This window comes from Sphaerodactylus townsendi, linkage group LG10 (assembly GCF_021028975.2).
Source record: "Sphaerodactylus townsendi isolate TG3544 linkage group LG10, MPM_Stown_v2.3, whole genome shotgun sequence".
Lineage (NCBI taxonomy): Eukaryota > Metazoa > Chordata > Lepidosauria > Squamata > Sphaerodactylidae > Sphaerodactylus > Sphaerodactylus townsendi.
In genome coordinates, this window is record NC_059434.1 from 12390073 (window position 1) to 12408034 (window position 17962).

At 41.9% G+C, this 17962-nt stretch overlaps 1 protein-coding gene across 1 annotated transcript; it reads left to right on the plus strand.

The window, feature by feature from the left end:
• Positions 1 to 650: 650 nt before the first annotated feature.
• LOC125439787 (toll-like receptor 6) lies at positions 651 to 17576 on the plus strand. The gene is given in 4 exon segments (XM_048509005.1): positions 651 to 2067; positions 12366 to 12522; positions 15040 to 17184; positions 17187 to 17576. Coding segments are annotated over 2 exon segments (2385 nt in total). The 5' UTR covers positions 651 to 2067; positions 12366 to 12522; positions 15040 to 15090; the 3' UTR covers positions 17478 to 17576.
• The last annotated feature ends 386 nt before the right edge of the window (positions 17577 to 17962 follow it).

Below are 17962 nucleotides of genomic sequence, written 5' to 3' on the forward strand. Positions count from 1 at the left end.
TAACAGTTTGGGAAATCAACCCCAAACAAGTAATTTGCAAGCTAAAATCGTGTCTCAGATAGTTGATCAATGTTACTGCAGATTTTGCATTCAGTCTCAAGAAGAAGTGAAGAGTTTGGATTTATACTCCACCTTTCTCTCCTGTAAGGAGTCTCAAAGCGGCTTACAAACTCTTTTCCTTTCCTCTCCCCACAACAGACACCCTATGACAGTGGTGGCGAACCTATGGCACGGGTGCCAGAGGTGGCACTCAGAGCCCTCTCTGTGGGCATGTGCAAACAGAGTGCCCGCCCCACATCTAGGCTGGCCTGGGCCACTGGGCTCGATTATTAGCATTAAACCTAAGACCAAGTTTGGGGGAAGCAGTGTAGGTGACCCTGTTAAACCCCACTGATTTTCATGCGAAGAACAAAAGTGCAATACTTTACCTGGGATTAAGCTCGATTGCTGGCAATGGGGCTTGCTTCTGAGTAAACCCTCCTAGGGTCGTGATTCACCAGTTGGAAGAGATGCACGGTTGCTTCAAAGCAAAGCTACCGACTACCACCAAGCTTACTCTGGAGTAACATGCGCCTTGGAGCAAACCGTTTTTTCTAAACTAAAACCTCAGTATTCAGGTTAAATTGGCACTTTGCAATAAATAAGTGGGTTTTGGGTTGCAGTTTGGGCACTCGGTTTCGAAAAGGTTCGCCATCACTGCCCTATGAGGTAGGCGGGGCTGATTGAGTTCTGAGGGAACTGTGATTAGTCCAAGGATATCTTCGGGCAGCTCCACTTTTTTGACACATTCTGGCTCCTGGCTCCATCCCATAAATGCCACCTTATAAGTCATAACAATTTCTATTTTATTTTTGAAATGACATACGAAGACCATGGTCTTCATGATGAATTTGCAGTCTGGTACAGGTATTCCTGGACTCCTCTTTTCACGTTTGGGTCCACCTGACTTCGTGCATCTGCCTATTAATGCTTAGAAAAAGGAATCTGTGATAAAAGCATTCTATCAGCATTTTCCTACACATTGTAATTCATTGTGAAAATGATGCATAAAATTGTGTCATTACGTATTTCCTTTTCTGTATGTTATTGGTGATGCAGTGGGGGAAGAGAAACTAAATCAGCAGAAGAAATTCACCCCCTTCCCTTATACCTAAGTTGGGCTCTGTTTTTCTTCACTTTACCATCAGGGAAGATTGAACAATGTTCCTTGCAGTTCTTTCTGCAGTGTTCATGAAACTGACTATTTCAGTCCATCTAAGCTGGTGGTATCTAATGGTTGATGTCATACTGTGATCATGTTAAGATATTATGCCATCCAGTCCCTTCCTTTTAGTTCTCCCATTATGAGCACCCTAGCATTTCTCGCAATAATTTGTGGAGGAATGGAGGAACCAACCGCTAATGGTGCCCCCTTTCTTCGGCCCTGACATCTGGGCCACCTGTCATCTAATGTGACTCGCCATGCCTCCCTCTTTAAGGGGGGAGGGACTTTTTACTATAGGAATGCTGGACACCATTTTAATTTGCTGAGCTTTTTATATAATTGGAACAAGAACTGGAAATTTTTATCGCTGCTTTAAATGTTTACTTGTTTTATATTGTATTTTTATATGTTGTACACCGCCCAGAGCCCTTCGGGGATGGGGCGGTATAAAAATCTAATAAAATAAATAAATAATAAAGTATCATAAATACCTCTGAAGTTTGATTCGCTGTGGCTGAGAAGTGTGGTTTATCAGCCAACACTTTACCACATAGTTTGACCCTTTTGTGAATTTTCTCTGATAAATCTTCAGTAATAATTTTTTAAAATGTTGAGCATAGCATGTGATAGAAGACCTGTGTCTGTATAGGGTTAATCAAGGGAAATCAAGGAAAAAAATTAGACAGGACATCTGCTTTCAGTTGCAGCCTGATCACCTGATTTACACGAGCAAGTCCTACTGAGTTCATTGTATGGATGTCATGCTCCAGAAAGTGTGTCTAGCTAAGCTAAAGTATTTATTGTGCTACCAGCTACATGGATTATATAACCAAAGGGGAATTCCACAGGATGAGATAAAGCGGGTAAGAAGTAGCTGCCTGTGTATTTTTCATTTATTTCCTTTTGTTCCCTAGCTCTGCCCTTGAAACAAAAACTCTCGAAGTGTCTCTTGAACAGAAATACGGAAAAGTGTGTGTCGAGGGTAGGGATGGAAGGAGAAGAAAAAGAGAGTCCGTAATTATTACTAAAACCCAGCTTTATGTGGTCATACTTAGTATTGTAAAGACAAAGGAACAGAAACTCCAGAAGGGGAGTTTTTTTTGTAAGCCAGTGACACAACTTCCTCATATTTGAAGCCAAAAAAAACTCAAAATGAATACCAAGCCAGCCTCAAATTCTTTGTGAGAAGGAAGAGGGCGAGTTGTTTCTGTCTGGCCCTCCCACCAACCCCAGGGTGACCAGGAATGGCTTCCTTGTTCCCATCAAGAAGTGGTTTAAGTGCTCACAGAGCTGCTGGTGGGCCTGTCCCCTTTTTGTGCTTGTGCATTTCGTTTTGCCTGCAGTTAAAGAGGAAAGCACCCGTTCCCTCACAGCGAAGCAGGTAAAGAGATGACAGGCAGTTTCTTCTTCAGTTCTCGTTTCCTTTAGAAGTCTTTTCTTCCTTTGCTAACTTCCTCACAATATTTCCCCCCCCTTCCCCTCATTAACCAGTTAACAACAGTAGCAGAACTTTCTGCATAGTTTAGCATCTAGAGAATTTGCAAAACGTATTTCCTCTGCTGTCTTCCAGATTCTTTTCTCAAGGATTACAAGCTTGTAAAAAAAAATATATATATATATATATATATATATATATATATATATATATATATATATATATGAAAAGTGATATATATATATATATATATATATATATATATATATATATATATATATATATACATACACATACATACATACATACACACATATAATACGATATACATTGACATATTATTGTTATATACATATACATATACATGTATGTATATGTATGTGTATATATATATATATATATATATATATATATATATATATATATATATATATATATATATATATATATATATATATATCTCATCCCTCTTTCTAAAGAAAAGTATTTTTATTCTGTCTGCGCTCTGAAATCAGCCTGTTCTATGGCTCTGAAATGTTACTGTATGTAAATGTGTTGACGACTGCCTCTAGAGATCAATCTTGGCTGAGCTGTGCTTGTAACAAACAAGGATTGATTGGTTGACGGGAAAAAGCCCTGTTGATTCGATTCTTAACTGTGCTTGTAGTTAGTACCACAGTGTGCTTTCCTGTTCGCCGCTGCTGAAAAAGCTGCCATTGCCTTTGCTGCTGCGTTCGAGAAATTCTCTAGCACACATCAACATTTACTTGCACAACTAGTTCTGTATTGGCTTTCACCTGGTTTCAGTTTCTCTTGGGAATGTTCTGAAAACTTCCCAGCATGTTTGTGGCAAGCCGATGATGCAGAGGAAGAGGAGATTCTGTTGCTTTGACGGGAATGTGGAGGACAAGGATTTGGAACTCCCACAATTTGCCTTGTTGAACTAAAAAAAATTGCATCAAATGCGGGAGCAAACTGTTTTATTAGGACAGTTCCTAGTTGGGCATTGCTCTGGAAGGTACTATTAGCCAGGTTCCCCCATCATGATGGCAAAGAGTATCAGCCAGGACTGACGTAGGGTTTCCAGGTCCTCCCTGGCCATGAAGAGGGTGGGGATTGGAGTTGTCCAGTATCCTGGCTGGGAAATGCCTTGAGATTTGGGGACAGCCTGGGAAGCAGAGGGACCTTGGGTACAGTGCCTCAAAATCCACCCTCCAGAGTCCAGAGCACCCATTTGCTCAAGGAGAACTGATCTCTGCAGCCCTCACACCGGGGATCCTCATGTTGCACCCGGAGACTGTGGCCCCTTCCAGCACCACATAAAAATGTCACGTTTTCAAACCACTTTCACCAACTATTTTACAAGTGGATTTTGCCAGAGCTAGCTACAGCTTCAAGAGTACACTGGAAACAGTTTGAAATTTTGCATTATTCTGCATCAATGTAGGACTGAGCCCTTATCATTCCTGCTGCAAGGTATTTGAGTATTCTACACCAGGGTGTCAACTGCTGGTAAGATGTTCATGGACTACAATTCTATCAGCCTGTTCAGCATGGCCAAATACTGGCAGAGGGCCTGATAAAGAATTATAATCTATGAACACCTTTGAACACCAAAGAGTGGGACTAGAACCTACTAGCTAGCCTGGATGCTCCTCTACTGGCAAAGTTCAACTCACGTACATGTCACAGATGATCCAGATCTGAGGCTGGGTGGCACCGGTGTCAAATCTTATGGCTGGTTTAATACCCCCATTGGCTCCTGGATGAGATAGGGAATTAGCTACGAACAAAAGAGTTTTCAGCAGTTGAAGCCCTTCCCTGCAAACTGATGCAATAATAGAAAAAGGTTTTGCTGGTGACCTCCTAGTTGATCGTTTGAAGAACACGAGTCCTGTCAGAAAAGAAGGCGACAAACCTTTTTTATTTGTACTCATTACTTCAGGGCTAACCCCCTTTTGTTCACCATGAGGTGAAGATGGGTGTTTTAGTAAATCAAAACCCAAGGGGTGCCATGCCAAACCTTGGCAGCGTGCCTGGCAACGCCTAGAAACAAGCACAGAAATCCCTTCCCCATGTCCTGTTGATGTGTCTAGGAATTTTTACATTAGTTATGTTCTCCTGAGGCCTGGCTCAAATGGAGCCCAAGAGGTGAGAGGTAGGGTAAAACAAAAGAAATGCTTATTGTTGCTGCAGGGCCAATTTTCAGTTAGGCAGAAGCCCAGGATACCATGGGTTTCCAGGTTTCATGTGGTTTACAGAGTCATAAAGTCAGCATTATCACAGTATCATCGGTGAGGTCAAATACACCCTCCCCTTTACATATCAGTGCATGTGAAAGTCCCTTCATCATATCGATAAGGCCTTTGCCCTAGGTGCTCTCCCCTGGTAAGTGGAATTTTACATTAAAATAAGGCAACAAGGTAATTTAGGTGTCCGTTTGACCCCATGTGAGATACCTTGTTATGGAATCCGGGAGATGTTTTGACAACAGAATATATGGTTCTCATCCTTCCAAGTGCTGATCAAAGTGGCATAATTATACCGTGGGAGGAATACCCAGGGTGACAAAATGTCTCTGTAAGTTACTCAGGAGGACTTTGGAGGTATGAGATTCCTAGCATCCGGCTCTTCCTAACAACAGCTTTGTTATATTAACCCTTTTCTTTGAATAGCTTTACAGCAGGGCCCAATGAGTCATTAGCTCTGGTGGAAACCAGAGCACCTATTTGACAAGGGAATAATTTTAAAATGTAGACATTATTGTTTAAGGACAATACTTTTACCCATGAGCAATTCAGTCAACAGAAAAAAACATTTTACCTTTTTGCATGCATTGCAGAATACAAAGGTTGTTTACAGGAGAGGGGGCTATTGTTTATTCTGGAGGAGAAGCTAAATCTGTTACATTCTTGAAAGAATAAAACCAGTGCGCTTTAATGGTTCATTACTACTTTCTTCAAAGATGACACCACACTGGTTAAAAAAAAAGTCCCACTCCATATATGAGTATCCTTGTCCTGTTGCACATATTATCTTGTACTCTTTTATCTTATTTTTATTTCTGCTTACCCTTGCCTGAACAATGGAATTAAAGATAGAAAATGCAGGTCTATAGAAGTACAAACACTATAGCAATATATTGTCGAAGGCTTTCACGGCCGGAATCACTTGGGTGCTGTGTGGTTTCCGGGCTGTTTCCTGACGTTTCGCCTGCATCTGTGGCTGGCATCTTCAGAGGATCTGATGTTGGGAAAGCAAGTGGAGTACATATATCTGTTGGAGTGTCCAAGATTGAGTGAAGAAACATTGTCTGTGAGTAACAAAGAGAGGCAACCAGGTCCAATGGTTGAGGGCATCTGAATAAGAAATTATGAGTAACAATGGAGTCTATGGCATGGGAGTGACAATGGAGATAGCAAGGATCACTGGTGGGAGCATCTGAATAGAAGGTATCCTTTAGTATACTGTTTCCTTGTCTATGGTCATCCTGTGTTTGTGTGGAGCTGGTTAGACACTGTCTTGATTCTAGTATTTTTCAATACTAGTATTTTTCAATACTAGCAATATATTAGATGAATAATACAAAATCAGCAGTGATCAAGATTAGAGACGTAACATTTCTGGAAATTTTGAATCTAGGAAGGACGCTTCTTTCTTCTAGGAAAAATGGGGGAAATTTAAATACATGCAAATCACTTCCTTATTACACCTATTTTTTTAAACTGATTGAACAACATAAAATGCATTTATTATAACTTAGCATATAAAATCGTACTAGTTGGTCTATATATGGGATTACAAAAATATAAATTAGGAGGTTTGCCTATAAGAAAATACTTTGAATGCTAGATAAAGGCAAAGGGTGAAAACTGCTGTATTCCTAGGGCTATCATGAAAACATTATTTTAAATTTTTGGCATATGATAAGTATGAAAACAGTTGAAGGTGGATAGCAAATTCTGTAGTAAACCAAAGGAAGTATTATTTGTTCAGAAAATCTTTCATAGTCCAAGTAGGTAGGCCTGTTAGCATGTTTGGACATTCAGCTGAACTTTTACTGAACTCTTTAATAATGTATGATCATTAAACACATTATTGCATCTTAACTGTTGTGAAAATTATTTACATTTAAACAATAATTCTTGAAAATGTTGCCTATGTGAGCTCCCTCTTCACCAGCTGTTTTCGAGCAACACCTGGATCAGGGATGCTTTCGATTGATCCTGCATTGAGTGGAGGGTTGGCCCATGTGGCCCCTTCCATCTTCCTGATTTTGTGATTCCATGCCTACAGTATCAGAATCCCCCACCCATCCACCCACCCAGCACTAACCAAAACGTCCCCATTTTTCTACTGGAAAAACTAAGACTATTTTCATGCTGTACATTTGGAAGGAGTGAAATGTTTTGTAAGACAAGGTTTTTCTCAGAAAATACTTGATAGGAGGTTCTTTCCAATGATTTCCCAAACTTCTCATTGGAAAATGTGGCATTTTACTCATTCTAAAAGAGAAAACATTGGCACAGCAGTCTGCTAGCCATCAAGTTTATCTTCATTAGGCAACCAGTATGTCCTGGAAATGGGAGGAGAAAGGAGTTATAAGGTGGTGGTGAGTGTGTTAAAGATAGAAGGTTGACCCTAGAAGGCACCCTGGAAAGGAGGAGGAAGCCAGAAGAGAGGAAGGCAGGAAAAGAGAGCTAGCAAGCACCTGCAGTATTTTGGAGACGACAACTCCTGCAATCAAGCGTCTGGCATAAGATATATATTTTTTTTAAATGAGGAAGTAATGCCCCAGTTTCCTGTAAAACCTCGGTTTATTTTTAACTCAGTTAAACAAGTTCTGCTTTTGTGCTTAAATTTCATCATGATGAAATCTTGCAACCTACCAAAATGTGCCACCTTATTTTAATCTAAGCAGGCTTTGCGCCGTGGTCATTTCAAATCATCAACTGGAGAGGCAGCCTCGATTTCACCACTGGGGAAATGCTGACTTTGCTTTGATTAATACCATCCTTTCCTGGCATGTAGTTGTTATGAAATAATGTTCTATTTGCTGAGGGTTACGCATAAGGTAGAGTGGTAAGATTTGCTCTTTAGATGTATGTAAGGTGATCATCGGCTTGGGGAAACATTTGTAAAATTTCAAAGCGTGCCAGTGAAACTGACTCAGCATGCGTTTTGGTACACAAGCTTCACGAGTGAACATGACTGTTATCGTTGGTTGTGAAAACCACACATGTGCTTGTCCATCTTTATAGTAGAACTTGATATAAAGCCAGAGATCCTGATTTGGGAAACTTTGCTGTAGCCTGGCAGAGGGACAGTATGAACCAGTGTGATATACCATCGATAGAGTAGTGAAGCCTCCAACACACTCACCCCACAGGTGCTCCCGTTTTGTTACGGCTTGTTCCCCTTTTTGTACACCTGTACACCTGAGTTTTGGCTTAGAATTGATAAAAGGAGCCTGAATTAAAGTGATATCAAAGGGTAGTAAGTCCCACCAGGGAGAAAAGGAATACAGGCCAACTTCTCCATCAAATCATGCAAAACACTACTCCCGGAGGGATTCAATCAAGGGCCATTTCCCCGCAAGGATTTTAAAACTTCCTCCTGGATAATTACATTTTTTGATATTATTTTTCCTCAGACAGAAAAAGAAAGGAAAAGGAAAAAAATTAATGGACCACTACACAGTAATATCTAATTAAGCCCAGGGTCTGCAACCTCTTGACTCTCAGGATATTTCATGAACTACAATTCCATCAGCCCTGCCCGTAGAGGCCAGAATTGAACTACAATTCCCATCAGCCCCTGCCAGCATGGCCAATTGGCCATGCTGGCAGGGGCTGTCAAAGAATTGGCTCCATGCTAACGAGGACTGATGGGAATTGTGAAGTCAATCAGGCTATCTGAGACACGCGAGGTTGCAAACCCCTGATCTAATTGAACTAAAAAAAATACCAGTCACAATTCAAAATACGAAAAGGACTTGATATATAAATTTGGCAATCCCTTCAATACTAGGCTACTTGTTGAAAAGATATACATTTATTTATGCTCTTGTACATTAAAACATAGGGGGAAGGTGGGGGGGGGGGCTCCTCCTGGATCTAGTGAATGCCCCGCCAGGGCTGGCTTGATCTTTAGGGGTGGGAGAAGCCTTGCAGGGAATTAGGGAGGCATGTGCTGGGTCTGGCGGAGAGGGTGGCTTGGTGTCCATGATGCCCTGCTGGTCCCGGCTTGGTTTGGGGGGGGTGATGAGAGGGGGTGCAGGGGAGTGGGGGGGGGTGTTGGGCTGGGTTGGCAGGGCAGCTTGCTGTTTGGGAGGGAGGCTGGAAAGAGAAGGCTTGGGCCAGGCTGGGAGTGGGTGGGTGAAGAAGTGGGATGGTTGTGGTTGGGCCAGTGCCAGTGAAGCAGAGCATGGCAACCTGCCACTGCCTCGCCATCCTGGGTAGCTGTTGAGGGCCTGGGAGAGGGCGAATGAGGGAGTGGGGAGGGTTGGGCCGGGCCAGTGAGGCAGCACACGGCAACCTGCCCCCCACTGGCTTGCTCCTGGGTTCGGGGAAGGTGGCCGGGGGAGTGGGTGGAATGTTGGGAGGAAGACCTTTCCATTGAATTCATACAAATACATATGAGTATTTCCTAGTTTTAAATGGTAGTGCAGCAATTAGAAATCCTAAGCTGAAATTGGTGAAGGTTTTTATACTGCTATTTTATAGCTTCTGAAAAGGAAAGCACTGAGTTCCTGATCATATAATGGTCTCTAGAGGACAAGGAATAACATGTCAATGTATATTTCAGCATGGCACCGATTTTGCCACAGCTGATGGTTCATGGTCTTTCAGCTTGTCCTCCTCCCACCTTTATTCAGACTTTTGCGGGGGGCGGGGAGGCACATAACACAGTACTAATATATGTGCAGAGATTTTTGCACCGAACATGTAAAGGAAACGAGCATGTCCTAGCTACACAAAAGTCCTAGCTAGAGATTTTTCTCCATGACATGCAGTTATCTATGTGCAGAAGGATTTTATTTATTTTATATATACCAGTGATGGCGAACCTTTTCGAGGCCGAGTGCCCAAATTGCAACCCAAAACCCACTTGGCCCCATTGCAAAGGGAAACCCAACGAATTTAACCTAATTACTAAGGAGTTTCAGATTTAGAAAAAATAGTGGGCTCTGGTGCGCCTTCGATGCTCAGGAGTAAGCTTAATTGAAACAACCATGCAGCGGCTTTGAATGGGTGAATCCTCACTTGACCCTAGGAGGGTTCTACCTTCAGAAGCGAGCCCCATTGCCAGCAACCAATAAGCACCTCCTTGGGTAAGGATCGGCTGAGCCCGGCCACAGATGTGTGTGGTGGGATCCAAAAATTTTAATAACAGGTTCCGATGGTGGTGGGATTCAAACAGTGGCGCCGCCGCACACACGCACCTCCAGTCCCTATTGGGCAGGGAGGTTGCTTTAGTAACCCCTTCTTGGCACTCAAAAAAAATTAGTAACCACTTTTAGAGAAGTGGTGAGAACTGGTTGGATCCCACCTCTGGTGTGGGGGGTGATTTCCTCCCCACCCCACATTATGAATGGAGGCGTGCCCACTGAAAGGTTTCCTGAGTGCCACCTCCTGGCACCCGCAGGCCATGGGTTACAGCTACCGCTGATATATGCCCTGCATGCTTTCCTCAGTGGGGACTGGCGAAGAGTGGGGGTGCTTTTACCCTCTACTCCTCCATTTTATCCTCACATCTTACCATCTGAGGTAAGTTAGGTTAGGTATAGTGTGTGACTGGCCCAAGGTAATCATTTTCATTTCATTTTAACCTTTAATGGCATATAAATTATTAGCATATTTCCATTTAAAAGAGAAAGCGAGAAAAACTTTTTTAAAACATTTTAAATCACGAGGTAGTTTAAAATGTAATGCTTTCCAAGAATTTAGCCACTGCCAAGGTGATCGCATGGATTACAGTCTCGCTTAGCAGAAAGCGAAAGTGGTCTGGAACTTGGAGTTGCTCAAGTCTTGGAAGCAGCAAGAGGGTGAATTCAAAATCATGCATGAGTTACTGTGAACTATGGGATTCAAGAAGCGAATATGAGTTATGGTTTCCTATAGATCCACATCACATAGCTGACTATAGTCTCTGATGTTTAGGATTCGGAAATTATCTCCCTGAAGTTTCAGGCTTCGATGGGAGAGATATTGAGGCGTGCTAGCATGAATGCACGACGTTGGTTAATGGATAACAGAGATGAGAGATATTTAGCTCTTGCTCTGTAACTTGGTTGTATTCAGCCCGAGGAGCGAGAGCAGACATGACAGCCTCTTGTTGGATAGAACTTGATGATGTTCCAGATCCCTCAGTCTTTCGCGGATCTGATTGAAAATATGCAGTTCACTATCAGTCCCAACATTGTCCAAATCAAATCCTATGGTTCTGACTTTGTTCTCAATGACTTTGAACCAGTAGAATTGAAAGTTGTCTTTAAAAAGGTTTGAGTTTATATCACCTGCAAGTGATCTAAAATGTATTTTGGCCCAAGGTAATCATGGCAGAATGGGATTTGAATCAGTCCTGCCACCATCTACTCACCATGGTTGGCTAAAGCCAGTTGGTCAGCCATAAAAGTTTCTCCCTTTCCACCTTTCTTCAGTTGATCCTGGCTGCTGGATGGCGACTTGGTTCTTTTCAAACCTTACTGCCTCCTACGCCGATGTGGGGTGTTGCAGCTCACAGAGGAACAGAAGAGCACATGCGTGGAGCTTGGCTGCAGTGGTTGAATGCTTACTTAACTTTATTTAATCCAACTGTATTTTATCAAATTTATCAACTTTATTTAATTCAAAAAAATTAAATCTATCAGTTTATTTATTGGACAGAAAGGGACAATACTGTCCAGCCCAAAACTAGAAACCCAGCAACCCAGCCCAGTAATCTCCCTTTAAATTGCAACAAATAATGTTTTTTGTAAAGCTTCCAACTAAAGCACCTTCGTTGTGTGGAAACTCCTACAGATACTGAGGGCACAATGTGTACCGTTCAGGGAAACATTCCTGTGTGGAACCGGCCTCACCTGTCAATGAGATCTGGAAAAAGTGTTATTATGGAGTTCAGCCCTCTGGCTTCTGTCTCTTTTGCTTCTTTCATTTCCGTTCAATCGTTTCATAGAATCACAGCACCATAGAGTTGGAAGAGGCTATCTAGTCCAATTCAGGCCATCTAGTCCAATTCAGAGTCAGCCTAAAGCATAGGTGTCAGACTGTGACCATGTTCTGCCAGATGTTATGGACTCATAGTTCCCCATCATCCCCTATGCTGAAAGCGGAGGGATGATGGGGAACTTATAGTCCATAAATATCTGAAGGTCACTTAGCCTACACCCCTGTTTGACACCTGTGGCCTAAAGCATCCCTGACAAGTGATAATCCAATTACTACTTGAAGACTGCCAGTGAGGGGAAGCTCACCACCTCCGATTCCCTTGCTGAACTACTCTCACTGTGATCCCTGCCCCCCCATGTCTAGTTGGCACCTTTCCACCCATGATTTAAACCCTTTATTGAGAATCCTATGCTCTGGTGCTATCGTCTGTTTCTTTCTCGCTACACCTACACATGGCCACAACCTTGTGCCAAGTCTATGTACCATATCTTAATCCCACCTTTCCTCCCTGGCTATTTATGTTTATATCAACTGTTTCTTCTTTTTTCTGAATCAGACTTGCCAGGCAGCTTGGCGTGAAGGCCAAGAAAAGAAGATAATTAAAATATTCTGAGAGATGCACCCTGCTCCCATGAGGCCTGAAATGGAACAACTGAGGGAAATCTTCCAATGAACAATTTTCTATTTCAGAGTGAAATACTCTTCTATAAGAGGTAATGATGAATAGGTTATTAGTGATGATAGTACAATATTGAAACAGTATCTGACTGGATTACTAATCAGATAACTGTTTCAGAGCTTGATGTTGGAAAATCAAGAACATATGCATGCCATACTAGAATCCTAACTTATTTTATCCCACCTTCTTCCCAGGAACTATATTCAGGTCTACACACTGGTTTGGATCCAAGAACTCCTTTTCATTAAGTCATAAATTGGCGTGAAAGCCAATCTGCTGTTGATCCCTGGCCCCTCAATGATGCGGCTGGCCTCCACCCGGGCCAGAACCTTTACAGCTCTGGCCCCTGCCTGGTGGAACGCTCTCCCTCCAGCTATCAGGGCCCTGCGGGATCTTAATGAGTTCCGCAGAGGGCCTGCAAGACTGAGCTGTTCCACCGGGCCTTTGGGGAGGTCGGCCACTGATGGCGGCCTCCTTTTATAACATCGGTGGATCCTGCCATCCCCTCCGCTTAGGGGATTTAGTAGTGGGTTGCCATCTGTTGTGTTTGGTACTAGAACGCTGTGTTTTAATGGGGTTTGGTTTTAATATGTATAGAGCCATAACTATTTATTTAATTAATTCTGGTTATCCATTGATTTAATCTTGTGCTCTATCTGCGTATTTTCTTGTTAACCGCCCTGAGCCCTGTGAGGGAGGGCGGTACACAAGCATAATAAATAAATAAATAAATAAATAAATAAATAAATAAATAAATAAATAAATAAATAAAATGCCTAGATGAATTGTAATAGGCTGTGGCCCTCTCATCTCCTAGCCAATGGAGAAGTGAGGGAGGGGTTGGGTGGTCCTGAAAAAGAAATATAAACTGTTGTAAAACAAAGGAAGGGTGTGTCTACCACTGGGTGGACACCCGAGCTTGCAAGACCTTAAACCAATAAAAGCTTTGTTACCTGCTTCACCAAATTGGTCCAGAGTGTTTTTAGGGTTCTTGGACCCACGTTTCTAACACTGGGTACAGGTCACAGTTTCATCCCTGGGTATATCTGAAATGACTGTTTTTAAAAAGAATTACATTTATGCCCCATTGTTAAAAGTTTTTCTGCTAAGTTATGCATAGTATACCTAATTTTCTTAATTAAGTCAAATTCATCTTGAATTAAACAAATATCAGTTCTTTGAATAGTTAAGTGGTAAACCCCAATTATTATCACAAAAGCTGTGAAAAAGAATTCCAACAAACAATGCTGGGGTTTCTACATACTGTGGGGCCCCCTCGGCTGTGTAGAAAAATAGGGCTTTGTAAATTAATCAAAAGAAAACAACAACAATATGGACTCGCAAAAGGGGTGCCCCATCCCCCATTGTTTCCAAAGGGAGCTAATAGGAGATGGGGGCTACACATTTGAGGATCCATAACTTTGGACCCCCTGAACCGAACTTCACCAAACATGGGAGGTATCATCAGGAGAGTCTCTTACTGATACCACCCAGGTTTGGTGAATTTTGGTCTAGGGGTCCAAAGCTATGGACTCCAAAAGGGGGTGCCCCATCACCCATTGTTTCCAATGGGAGCTAATAGGAGATGGGGGCTACACCTTTGAGGGTCCATAACTTTGGACCCCCTGAACCAAACTTCACCAAGCATGGGTGGTATCATCAGGAGAGTCTCCTAAAGATACCCTGAAAGTTTGGTGCTGCTAGCTTAACAATTGCACCCCTGACAGCAGGCACCCCCCCAAATTTCCCAGATTTTCCTTTTAAATCCCCTTTGGCATACGGATTTTAAGTATGGGGAGAATCCTGAGGTCCCGGCATTTAAACATTGAAAGTGATGCTGTTTCAGGGTGGGGGAGAATCAGCCCCCAAATAGCATCACTTTCAATGTTGTTTGCAGATTCTCCCTTTAAGGTGGATTTAAAAGGAGAAACTGGGCTCCCAAGTTTAAACACCATTGAAAATGATGCTGTTTGGAGGTGGATTCCAGCATCACTTGTTTAAATTAGGGAGCCCAGATTCTCCTTTTAAATCCCCCTTAAAGGGAGAATCTGGGGTCCCCAGTTTAAATAACATTTGAAAGTGATGCTGTTTCTCTCAATGGGCGGGGGGGGGGGGGACTGGATACAACACCATAAAATGGTTTCATAGCAGTAATAAAACATTTTGAAAGCATTTTGAAAATGTTTTCAAAAAATATCTCTGCTGTGAGGCATGGCCTATTGCTGTGTTCAGATTTGTGAGCTGGGGGGCATGTTCTATAATATGATGGTGACTTTGAAATGACCTGGTGTAAAAAATCATTGCTTGGTCACAGTGAGGGAGGGCGGCTGCCCATGGGGAGTGGGGCGCCAAACTCCAGTTTGCCTAGATATGTCACTGGGCATAGCTACAAGGGGACCGGGGTGTGTGTGTTGCACTGGGCACACACCTGGGGGGCATCAAACTCAGGTTTTGCCCAGGGCTCCAGTTTGCCTAGTTACGCCACTGATAGGTACTATTTCTATTAGTGTGCTTAATATTTAGATGTGAATTCTTTTAATTCTTTTTACAGGACTGAGTGGCTGGCAAAGACAACACAGAACACCCATAAGCACTTTACAGTATGGCAGAAAAAAGTTCGGAAACCAAGAATTTCTTCTGTGTTTTCATTATCGCAATAACTCTTTACCATGCCATTCTTCTTTCTGCAGAGAATAGATACATGGTAGACTACTCAAAGAGGTTCCTAGATGCTGTTCCTAAGAATCTCCCAGAACAGACAGAGGTGTTGGATTTGTCACAAAATAATATTTCTGAACTCGGGACTCCTGATTTTAATTATCTTTCCAAATTGCGCATACTAAAGCTGACTCATAATTTTGTCCGAGACCTCAGCTTCAGTATTTTCCAATATAACAAGAATTTAGAATACGTAGATTTATCCCACAACCAACTAAGGACCGTTTCATGTTATCCTATTACAAATCTCAGGCACTTAAATCTCTCTTACAACAATTTTCAATCCATTCCCATGTGCTCTGAATTTGGCAAAATGGTGAAGCTAGAATATCTTGCCTTTAGTGCTAGAAGAATACAGAAGTCAGATTTCCGTGTTCTTGCTCTTTTACAACTGGATTTTCTATTCTTGGAACTGGAAGACCTCTCTGAATATAAAGCTGAAAATCTACCAGCGTTCAACGCAAAGAACCTTCAGATCATCCTCCCAAAAAATAAAGCAATCCAAATTATCTTGAATCTAGACCTCACTACTACAGAGGGTTTGGAACTATCAAATATGCAAGATAACCATGTCAGTGATTTGAACACTCTTCTGCATAAATTCAGCCAAAATGGAAGGCTGCGAAACTTAACACTGAGTCATATGAAAACAACCTTGAAGAATCTCGTTGATGTTTTTCAGAACATTTGGAAAACCAACGTGGAGCATTTCAACATATATTACATATCAGTTTCACAGTTAAGTTACTCTATTAGAACTCCTGATTATTCTGGAAGTTTACTAAGATCTTTGACAATTAAAGATGCAATCGTTAAAGAAACAATATTTAGCCAAGTTGATATATACAAACTATTTTCAGACATGAACGTTTTAGCCCTCACACTTTCCAGTGCAAATATTATACATATGGTTTGCCCATCAAAACCCAGTCGCTTTACCTATTTAAGTTTTTCTTATAATAGTCTCACAGACAAACTTTTTGACGAGTGCAATAACCTAGCTCTTCTTGAAATGCTTGTTTTACATGCAAATCAATTTAAAAAACTTACCAAAGTGAGTTTCATGACCAGCCGCATGAAGTCTCTGAAAAATTTGGACATGAGCCAGAATTTATTGCAATACGAAGCCCAGGAGAAAGGGTGCCGCTGGGGTGAAAATCTGGTTGAACTGAATTTGTCATCGAACCTGTTGTCCGATTCGGTCTTTCACTGTTTGCCAGTCAACCTTCAAAAGCTTGATCTACAAAACAACCTAATTGCCAGCATCCCCAAAGAGACGGTTGAGCTCAGAGCTTTGGAAGAATTGAATCTGGCTTTTAATCGGCTGTCTGATCTTCCTGGATGTGGTCAGTTTAGAAGTCTGAGACTACTGAATACAGAGATGAATTCAATCGTTGCACCATCTCCTGAATTCTACCGTACCTGTCAAAACATCAGAGAAGTCAAAGCAGAGCACAACCCCTTCAGGTGTTCCTGTGAAATAAGAGAGTTCGTGGACCTTAGCAAACAAGGGTTAATGGTCTTGGTTGGCTGGCCTGAGTCTTATTTGTGTGAATACCCAGAAGATGTAAGAGGAATCCAGTTAGAGGAATTTCATGTCCCTGAACTTGTCTGCAACACCACGCTTTTGGTTGCCGTGGTTCTAGTCATTACAGTGGTCTTTGTGGCTGTCGTTTGTGGCCTGTGCATCTATTTGGACATCCCTTGGTATCTGAAGATGATATGGCAGTGGACTCAAGTGAAACACAGGATTTGGAAAAATAAGCCTGGAAAGAGATGTTCTTGGATCATCTCGAGATTCCACGCCTTTATCCTCGCATAGTGAGCACCGATCTCGGACTGGGTGAAGAATGTCTTGATTCCCAACTTGGAGAAGGAGGATGGTTCTATTCAGATCTGCCAACATGAGAGGAACTTCATTGCAGGCAAGAGCATCGTAGAGAACATCATAGACTGCATTGAGAAAAGTTACAGATCCATCTCTTTGTGTTGTCTCCCAATTTTGTGCAGAGCGAATGGTGTCATTATGAGCTCTACTTTGCCCATCACAAGCTATTCCAAGAAAACGCCAACAACTTAATCCTGCTCGTGCTAGAACCAATCCCACCCTACATCATTCCCGCAAAGTATTACAAACTAAAAGCTCTCATGGCCAAGAGAACCTACTTGGAGTGGCCTGCAGAGAAAAGCAAGCAAGGACTTTTCTGGGCGAATCTTAGGGCTGCTATTCAAATTAAACTTTCACGTAACAAAGGAATAAATGAACTGTAGATGTAAAGTCAATTTTCAATTGCAAAAGGCTATTAAGTGATGTGATAAAGTTTTTTTATTCCAAAGGAACAGATGTATTAAATAAATTGGAAAACTGTAGCATCCATTACAAACATTTTCTATGCAAACTGGACACCATGATTAGAACAATTAGCAATACTCAAAGAAGCACAGAAGCCTCCAAGTTGGTAGAAAATAAGTTATTCATGATGTCATATGATAAGACCTATGTTTATAAGACATTGGCCTGTTTTTATATAGCTTGTTTTCTTTTTCTCTACCTTCTAAGTTGCCTAGTCATATCGTATGAAGTCAAGGGACTATGTAACATAAAGGCTCAGGCACATGAATCAAAATTATCTCTTCATACATTCATGAATGCATCATATTCATTAATACATCATATTCATTAATGAAGTAAAGGTAAAGTTTCCCCTTCAGTCGTGTCCGACCCTATAGAGGGTACCACTGCGAGCAGTGATTTC